Here is a 10,837-nt window from a genome sequence, read left to right as displayed (position 1 = left end):
TACCATTTAGTATTTACTTGGATTAACTCATTAATAAACTGACTGTGATTCATATAGATTAATCCCATGACATCGTCGTCATCCACATCATTATGCTGCTGTTTGAAAACAAACTAGAAATTGAACCTAACAAGAGAAAATATTTAGAAATTTAAGAACACTCAAAGAAAAAAAAAACTCAGAGAGATATATAATAAATTTTACATATTTCTTGTTATTGTTATTTGTTAGATGAAGACGTACGTTTTTCCTCACCTTTGAATTGGCTGTCCCGGTGCAAACTTTCGTGACTACTGACCCCTCAGGATTAATTATTATATTTTATCTTATATAAAGAAAAAGAAAAAAAATCTGACTACATAACACACATTCATGACCATTTCACTCCCATTATCAAAAATAAATAAATAAATAAATAAAAACTTTATGAGAACGTACAAGGGCCAAGCCAAGGCTCTGGAAAAGTTCCCCCACAAACATAATGGAAAACAGTTCTCCCACATGACTTCTCCATTAATTAATTACTTATATCTTTCATGTTTCATATATTTATGATCAACATTTATATATAACTTTAATTCTTCACATACATTGGACACAAAAGAACCATTAACCAGAACAACCTAGTAAAGTTAATCATTTAATTAATGACCAATATTAATACTACATAATATATATTTATATATATATATATAATAGCTTCTGTTTCAATCTTTTCTCTTGACACTTATTATTTCCATATTTCTGAATTAAGCCTTCAGTTTGGAGCTAGTAAACTGTTAGTCTGTTAAGTAATAGAGAGGTAGACTAGATACAAAAGTTACTCAATATGAATTTACCTAAAATCCAAAGCCACTCAGGAAAACATCATTAGAAGAGTCAAATCCCAAGTCCACAAGAATCCCATCTTCAATACTTTCAATGCCAGTGCCAGACCATGAAGCAAAATTAGTATAGTTCTCCATAGCCAAAGTAGATGATGAAGTTGAAAGACTCGAAGCTTCTCTAGTTGATGAAATGCTAGAACTGGTGTTCCCATTTGTTCCAAAATCAGAAACTTGAACAGGGTTTGATGAGTAAGAAGGTTTACTTGGCTTCTTGAGATCAAAGTTTTGCACACAGTTCCCATTCATCAGATATGGTAATGTATCTGAATTAGTATAACAATAAGCTGAGTTCCCTTGATCAGAATTCTCAGTTTTCGGAATCAATGGTGAGAACCGAGCCAAGTTGAGGTGATCGGTAGTGTTAGTAGTCTCATTGCTATTGGTGCTTCTTGCCAATAGTTTTTTCTTCAACTTGGTGTTCCAGTGGTTTTTCACATCGTTGTCTGTTCTTCCAGGTAGTTGGGATGCTATGACAGACCACCTAATTAAGACCAAGCCCATAGTTATATTCATGAAAGCTTGGCATAAGTATATATATGAACGTGATAAGGAGTTGGACAAACAAGATGAGAAGAAGAATTGAACTTGCCTACTTCCGATGTTACTGTAAAGGGTCCAAATAACATTGTCTTCTTCCTCGGTAAAACCCCCGTGCTTGATATCTGGTCTGAGATAATTCAGCCATCTCAAACGACAACTTTTGCCGCACCGGTTAAGACCTAAAAGCATACAAAGCCATCATTACTTAACAAAAGGAAAGATATTAAAGAAAGGACACACAGCAATGAAGGGATAAAAACGAGTCGGCATACTTTTCTTACCGCCTTTTTCAAAAAGAAGGAAAAGACATAAATGGGTTGAAAAGAAAAAAGAGAGAAGAAGAAGAAGAGGGATAAAAGACCTGCTTTGTGAGGTAGAGCAATCCAATTACCCCCAGTTCCATTGTTGTGCATGTAGTGCTTGAGGGCGGCGTCTTCTTCAGGAGACCAAGGTCCTCTTTTCACTTTGGTTTTGTCGCAACAAGGGGCTCTTCCCATGGCCTGAATTTCTATCAAACACTTGGAAGAGAAGAAGAAGAAGAAGGAAAAAACACAGAGAATGAAAGAGCTAGACTTTGTGGTTAGCTGTAGGTGACAGAACAGGACATGACAGAACGAGACTCCAGTGAACATATAAGTTTCAAGTATTTAAAGTTGGTGTCTTTTTTTGATTCAGATGGATAGAATAAAATGTTTAAAAAGCTTTTCAAAAGCTTGATCAAGTCCTTGACTTCTTCTGACCATATTATATTATATTATTTCTTATTATTATTGTAATTTTTTTTTTTAATAATAGTATTATTTGATGATGATAATAATAATAATAATAATAATAATAATAATTAAAAACAAAAAAAAAACAAAAAGGTTTTTCCAAAGATAGAGAAAGAGACCAGTCAATGTGGGTCTTGGAGGAGGCACGGAGATTTCATGCTTTTACTGCCAGAAATATCATATTCAGATTTCAGAGAGAGCGTAAGAGTAGACCATTTCATTTCTAACCCAAAGTAAAAAAATTTGACGCGGTTTTACCTTTTACCTTTTCCTATTTTTGCTCATCACCTTTCTTCCATCTATATATAAAAATAAATAAATATTATTATGGGTTTTTCTTGTGATGAAATTTATTTCAGCTTTTTCCTTACAGTGAATAATGGCATGGGGCAAGTGAAGATGGGATTTTTTTTTTACTGTTTCAACTCTCAACTCTCATGCATAACAATTATATAAGATCATATTACAACTCTCTTATGTTGCTTTCGATAGCTTGTAGTAGTAGTAACTACCATTTGATTTTGCTTACCTAGTGAGTACTACTTTAGTGACTAACCTTTTGTCTCTATTTTGAGAGCATGCACTATAACATCACACAATCCAAAAAATAAAATAAACTAATCTTATCACAAAAAATAGGGAATCACATTTTAGCATTCTTTTTTTCATCTATAATATTACACTTACAGACATATATTAAATAGTCTGGCTCCTCGTGAACATTTTCGTGACCCCATTAAAGTGACTCCACCTGTTGAGAAGAAAAAAAGAAAATATATATATACATAGCAATGTATTACTTATAATATACATGTTATGCTATGTTCATTTAGTCAATTCACCTCGTAATAAAGAGGTGGTGACTGTTGGAGGCGAGTGGCCTAAAAAAATCTATAAATAATTACATGGATTACTCTACATTACGTATAATTTCACATAAATTAGATTAAATTGAGAATTTGGATTACCTATCTTTATACCAAAATTAGTATCAATTAGAAATAAAAATAAATCATCAGTCCAAGTGGTAACTGGTAATTGGGGTCACTTCAATTTTTTTTTATATATAATGAATTTCAAGGTAAGGATTGCTTGGTTTCCATACAAGTATCAAAATGGGCTATCTTTAGGTTACTTAGTACATGTTAAGTTTATTATATCTTATGTCATTTAATTTGCTAATTAATTCTGTGGGTAACATAGGGGGTTACCAGATTACCTAAATTGTTACCATGTTATTTAACCTAAGGAGATTACTAAGTTTCCCATTTAAAAAAAATAGAAGGGTATTGATAGATTACTTGATACTATCCACTTATTTAAATATGTAAGCAATATAGGTATTGTTTGGTAACACTTAAAAAAATAGTTTTTTATTTAATTAATTAAAAATTTGATAATTAAACATAAAATGTGTTTGGTAACTTTATTTTTATTTATTATTTTTTAAAATTTTAATTAAAATTTATTAAATTTTGAAAATAGAATTTTTTCAATTTAAAAAAAAATTTAAACCGTTTTCAACTTTTCCTTTTTTTTTTCTTTTCTTATTCAAACAACACCTCAAACAAAAAATAAAAATAAAAGTTATCAAACACGTTTATTATTTTTTGTTTTTAAAAACAAAAAACAAAAATAGTTACCAAATATGGGTCCGTTTGGTAAAAATTTTGTTTTTAAATTTTTTAAACACAAAAATAGAAATATTATTTTATTTTTGTTTTTTTTATTTTTAAAAAATAAAAATATGTTTGGTAACTATTTTTGTTTTTAAAAACAAAAAACAATAAACGTGTTTGATAACTTCTATTTTTATTTTTTTGTTTAACAATGTGATGTGTTAATTTGAAGAAGAGAAGGAAAAAATGAAAACTGTTTAAAAAAATTTTGAAAGTGAAAAATTTCTATTTTCAAAATTTAATAAATTTTGTTTAAAATTTAAAAAAATAAAAAATAAAAAATAAAAATAGAGTTACCAAATTCTATTTTATGTTTAATTGTTAAATTTTTAAATTTTTAATTAAATAAATAAAAAACTATTTTTTTAATGATTACCAAACAGCACCTATATTTTTATTTTTTAAAAATAAAAAAACAAAAATAAAATAATATTTCCAATTTTGTTTTTAAAAAATTCAAAAACAAAATTTTTACCAAACACAACCATAGTAAATTAATCCACTAAGCGAACACAACTAGGTAATAGATGACACCATATTAGACTACTCTTAACTAATACGTTGGGTACATGAATGATCTTGTAATTTGCCAAATTACTTAGTTGATTATACCCGGCTAAATACCAACAAGATTAAAAAAGCAAAGGTGGACTACCAAGGACCTTGGAGTAACTTATTGGGTGAGGTAACTCAACACAGTTACTTATCAGGACTTATGGTAGTACTGAAGTACCCTAAAGTAACTTAGTAGATGAGACTAGTGCAAAATTCCAAGTAACTAAATGGATAACCATTGGTGACTCCCTAGAGGGCCTTCAGAAGAGAGTTTGGGTTAAAAAAAGATTCCTCTAAAATAATTGTAATGGGTTAAGCATAAATTTAACAAATTGTCACATGGATCATATTTTTTGGGAGACAAAGCTAATGTCATCTACATTCTTGCAACAGAAGTTAACATATTTTGTTTGCAAAATATGGTTTTGAAAAATAAATACAAATGTACCACAAGTGATAATACTGAATGGTATAGCTCAAATGTAAAAGAAATATGGTAATTTTGCAAATGAAATTTAGCCAACCCATAATACCCCTAATGGTAATATCACTGCAATTTCTGTCTGCTTTACCGATTGCATTGTCACTGAGTCACTTAAATCATTGCAAATGCTAAGTTTTACAATAAATGACGATGAAGAAAGTATAATATGCTTTTCTTGAATTTGATAATATTGAAATGTTGAAACTGGACTGGACTGGACTGGAAAGTGGCAAATCAATTGGACTTCGGTTTGGTTTAAGTTGGAATGGTAGTAGATAACTAGAGATTGTACGCTTTGACATTGGGTTGTGTCCTGGGCCAAGATTTTCTTTTGCAAAGTGAAGATTTAGATTAAACTAGAAAAAATGCCATTGCTCTTAAAACAATGGGACCATCTAGCAATGACATTAGGTTGGCCACTTATGGCTCTAGCTAGGAACATATAAATTACATAATCAATCTTGCAAAACTCAAAATGCTTTAATAAGTCTCATCCGGAGAATCAAAGAGAAGCTATTTGATCATTCGTGAACGACCTATCATCATTCATCAATATCGGATCTGATATATTTTAATTTAATAAGAATTATAAAATATCGTTAACTAATTTAGTAATATTATGCATCTTAAGGTGTCAAATAACAACACTCTAGCTATCATACAAAATTAGCATAATTTGGACAAGTACACGGCAAATGAACTGCTTTTGTTTCAGCTTCGAGAGGGGAATTAGTTGACATGGATGGCTAAAATCCTTTGAGGAATCTGGTCGGTCAAGGAAGATAGCTCATGTCATTGTCATGCTCCCGCCCAAGAATTATGAAACGAAGCATCAACGTAAACCTGAACACAATTTCCTTCGGCACACATTGGCAGCACTGTATCAGGTCAGCTAAGCTCCTAAGCAGAGTTAGAATGATTCTAGTTGCTCTGGAAGGAGAGTAGAATATTATATCCACCTTGTCTTGATCAGCATAGCAGATCTTATTTCTGGTATATATACCAGATGTTCTTTCACAAACCGAGGCAGCAAATATTTAGTATAAACTTCTCTGAAAAATCATTTGAAGTTATGTATTGGTGAATTTTCGATTGTTTTTAATTATTTTTTTTAATCTTCATATATTTGCTTATTGAAAATATCACACTTAACTTGGATTAGTCATTTTTATTTTGAAATTAAACTATATTTGTTAAGTACGTTAGCAAAGTCTCATTTATATGAAAATGGGAATAAATTTATTAGATATTGTTAAATTAGTTGGTCTACATTAAACATCAGATTTATTCTTCTAATTTTTCTATCATTTAGTTAGTTGAGTTTATGATTATTTCCAATATTTCTAACTTTGTTAACTGTTGTAAAAACTCTATAAATAAGTCTTCTTCCTTTTATTTAACATAACAAAGTTTATTTGTAAAGAATATGGGCTATTTTAAAGAGAGCTTGAGAGAGAAACACTTGAGCTTTTGTACATAGTCAAATATATTTGGGGTTTTGACTGAATTTAGGGCATTGTAATTTATTAAATGTAGAGAGTCTTGAGTGGTGACAAGTTGCAATCTCAATAGTTATTTCATACTGCAGAAAAAAAACATCATAAAGAGAGATAAAATAATATGTATGTTCAAATTTATTTGAGCTGAATTGCTATAGTTCTTAATGTTGATTTTATTGTTTTTCATGCTGATTTTATCTTTTGTAATTGTACACGTTATGCCTATAAAGTAATTTTGTACTGGTTTATTATTTTTGTGTGTTACGAATCTGGTACGAGGAAAGTAAATTTTCTAGCGCATATCTATTTCGTTTTTCTAATAAGTTATTCTTTTGAGATAGAAATTATATTGTGTTCTCTTTAATTTGACGTGGTTTAACACTCACCTACAATTACTTTATAATAAATCAAGTTTTGCCTGAAAAATGGTACAATAATAATAAAATAAAAAAAAGCTTTCTTACCCCATAACAAAATTCAATTATTTTATTGGATCTTTGTGGTCGCAATAATAATAATAATAATAATAATGAAATTTGTTATGAGAACCAATTGAAATTATTTAGTTGTAGATATACACAACTCATAATTCATAAATGGTCTATTACAAAGCGTATTATTGAGTTATACAATTGTTGCAGCAACCTTTATGGTTACACAGGACTTATGTATTACCCTTCAAATATTATATAACATTCTAAATATTAATTATTATATATACTTTAAAATTGATAATTATAGTAATCAAAAGAATAATTTTCAGTGACCAATCCATTAACTAGTCAAAATAATTGGTTATTATAAAATGGTATTATCATAGTGAACTAATAACGATGGAGTTCATGAGCTTTTTCAATTAGTTTTTGGATTTATTGACTACCTTACAACCACAATGTAATCACTACTTTCGTCGATTTATTATTATGTCCAACATTTAATATTTGCCAATATAAAATGTCGATAATATTTTAATTGCTCCTTTTTGCCAGCCATATAATTACATCACAAATAGTACTAAGGTTCAGTATGGGACGATTTTTAGAAAAGTTAAAAGGCAAAAAAATTTTACAAAAAAAAAAAGTTGTTACAATTAATCTAACCACCACTCTAACTCATAACATAACACTAATTACAATATTAGACTTTTACCTAGCTGTTAAGACAACTAACTGATTATAGTTTTCAGTAAATTATATGAAATCAACTTAACGAATAATTTATGTAGAAGCTACAGCTAAAAGTTAGAACTGGCACAACTAAACTTTTAGCTTTTCCAAAAACATCTTTATGAAAAACTTTGGAGTAAATGTATTTTTTTTATCTAAATATATTTATTTTTTTATTATATATTACTCAAAATAAAAATATTTAAAATAAATTAATAAGGTAATAAAATAAATAATATTTAAATTTTAAGTTAAATTAACAAACCACCTCAATATAGAATTTATTATACATTATGATATTATTTTTGCATCTCATAATATTTTTAAATTATAATTTATCTTATATATCAATTTCATGTTTTAGAAAATTAAAATAAAAAATAAAATAATTTTAATTTTTACATGTTTAAATAAATACAATATTTATATTGAAATTCATTGGCTATGTTTAGTATCTCTGAATTTGTTTTAATCAAATAAATATGCTATCAATTCTAGTCTTTTAATATTTAATAATACTTTAATCATATGTATATAGTTTATCAAACACTCTAATACAACTTTTCTAACTCACAACACTTTAAAATTTATAATTTACCAAACACTTAACAGTTTTTCCCCACAAGCATAGCTGCAACTACTTTACCCCACATCAGAGCTACAACTATTTTTTCCCACAGCACACCTATACCAAATTGACCCTAATTATACTGGACTAGTTTTTTCTAAGGGATTAGCCATAATTAACAAAACATACAGGATAAGAAAATATAAATGCATATAATTATTATTTTTTAAAATAAATATGTGTGTTAAAAATAGTAAAATTATAAAAACGACATTTCTTTATAATAATTTGTATGGGAAATTATTTTATTATTACAGTTATAATAATAAAATAAAATAATCCTAATTGTGAAATAACACAATTGACTTACAAAAGTATACATAAAATCACTACTAAAATTCAGGGATTCAACGACAGTTCTGCACGGACGCTTTTGTTAATAGCGTCGATATTAAAACTGACGTAGTTGAAGGTGATGCGATTGAGGACATCAAAAGTGTCACTCTGTAACTGACACATTTGGACCGATGCTTTTGATGCTTAAATGTGTCAGTTACAGAGCGATGATAGCAGTGGAGTTAATGCAAAATCGACGGTGAAGAATGTAAAATTTGTGTTACGCAACTATTTCTACCACTTTTCCACTGCAGCAAAATAAAAGTAGAAACAACTGCAAATACATGTATACCTATCAAAAGTATATATGTATATTAAACTATATACAATGGTTGAGATATATGATTCAAAAATAATATTCATATACTCGAGGGAAAACAATGACTAAGTTTCTAATCAAAATCTACTAACTTAACCATTCTTTAGAGACAAAAAATAAATTAGTGACTAATCTAAGTCCATTGTTTAGAGATAAAAAAATGAGTTAGCAAGTAACTAATCTAATTGAAGATCGACATATAATTCAAAAAAGTATATTCATACTCAATCGATATATGGAGGTAATACTAGCTTGCACTATAGCTCTCATCAAACACTTAGATGCTTATGTCGATTAGATCTAATCTTTTAGGCTTGTGTTGAACACATCAATGTTGTTCTTGACTCTTAAGCCAATACCATACGACTCGTGCCGATTTCTGACTCATTGGTCAGTGCCATACATAAGTAAGCAATGCAACTTGCATATATCATATGTCAAATATCTAAATGTAGGTGTTGACCCAAGATTTGGCCAACTGACACGGAGTCAGAATATGCTTGATATGAATGAATGTAATGAGAAGAACGTAATGACAAAAGTAAATAAGACACAGTATTTTATAGTGGTTCGGCCCAAGATCTGGTAATGACCTACGTCCACTTAGGTTGATATTGATATAAAATTCAGATGAGTGATCAAAGAATTGGGGTTCAATGAGTTTCATTGATCTCTGAAGAACAATACAATATTCCTAGGAGAATTACTATAGTCTCAAATGATTCAAAAGCCAAAAGTCCCAAAGGGTCCCCTCCCTTAAGCTATCTCTTGCTATTTATAGGCTCAAGGGGGATTACAAAAGATTGTTACAGATATTCTTTCCTGAATAATTGGATACTCAGGAGATTGTGTGAGATAAATTCGGGATTCATAAAGATCTTCCCATTAATGTCGCCTTGTACACGGAACTATCGACCAGACTGGTCGCAGGTAAGACAGGCTTGCACTGCTTCTAATGTGTCCTCTGGTCGATACTCTAGCAGAACGTTTCCAGGTGTCAGCCACGTGTCCAGGGATCACTTGCCACGTCACCAATGCTAATTTTATGGATAACATTTGCCCCCCAAGTTTATTTATCACGAGCAGTAAATAAACTTTTGAACGAACGACTCTTCGGTAACCCCGCCTGACGTGTCAGAACCCTTTGTGTGTTCTTGAAAAAAGCAACCTACCTCTGTCCAATCACGTCCTTTCGGTTCCCCAGAAAAGATTTCGACGGCCATCCCGCTCCCCCATACTTTGAAAAAGGGGAACTAATGATTATACTTTTTACTATCAGAGACAAACTTATATAAGACCTTTGAAGCCTTTATTTTCTTTTTACGCACGCCATCGTCTCCACAAGAAAACCTAAAATCCAGAGCCCTTAACGTTCCTGAAGACCGTTCCGTCTGCACTTTCAGGACACCATTCGAGAGCTTCTTGATCTCTGAAGACCCTTCTTCCATCTTCACGATCACTTTTCTTGGTAAGTTTTCGAGTTCCCACGCTTCTAATTTTTTGTGATGCATGCTTCTGACTGTGCACTGTTTGAGTTTATCTGCTTCTGGTTTGAGACGCTTGTAGACAGAATATTTTGTAGGCGAAATAGGGTAACAGGTTAGTTTAAAATCTGGGATCATGCTTTTTAGGACGTAAAATCGAAGTAAAAATTCGATCTTTAGGCTAGTTGAAAAATAAATTTTTCCCGCCCTAAGGGGAGTTGAAAAAGCTTTTTCAGAAAAACTTTTTACTTTCACCCTTTGATCCGTTTTTCAAACTGTTCATGTAGAAAAATTTAGCCCTTTGTTAGAAGGTTGTTGTATAAAAACTTAATCTTTATACTCGACCAGCGTTATTCTAAAAAGCTTTTAAAAGTTTTCTATCCTCACCTCCCCATTCTTCTGTATGCAGACTTTAATGCCAGATTTGTGGGGAGGTGAAAGGCCTATTGACGACGACCTTCTCGCCCAACTGCTCGAGGGAGAAGAA

At 30.3% G+C, this 10,837-nt stretch overlaps 1 protein-coding gene across 1 annotated transcript; it reads right to left on the bottom strand.

Moving 5' to 3' along the window:
- Positions 1–700: 700 nt before the first annotated feature.
- LOC133797156 (transcription factor RAX1-like) lies at positions 701–2,108 on the bottom strand. Its single transcript, XM_062234974.1, has 3 exons — positions 1,789–2,108; positions 1,477–1,606; positions 701–1,368 (listed from the first exon to the last, which is right to left on the bottom strand). Exons 1-3 carry the CDS (start codon positions 2,057–2,059, stop codon positions 840–842), a joined length of 930 nt encoding a protein of 309 aa, XP_062090958.1. The 5' UTR covers positions 2,060–2,108; the 3' UTR covers positions 701–839.
- Between the last annotated feature and the right edge of the window lie 8,729 nt (positions 2,109–10,837).

This window comes from Humulus lupulus, chromosome 8 (genome assembly GCF_963169125.1).
Source record: "Humulus lupulus chromosome 8, drHumLupu1.1, whole genome shotgun sequence".
In the NCBI taxonomy this organism is placed as follows: domain Eukaryota; kingdom Viridiplantae; phylum Streptophyta; class Magnoliopsida; order Rosales; family Cannabaceae; genus Humulus; species Humulus lupulus.
The sequence above is the reverse complement of the archived record's forward strand: the minus strand, read 5'-3'. Positions and strand labels throughout refer to the sequence as shown.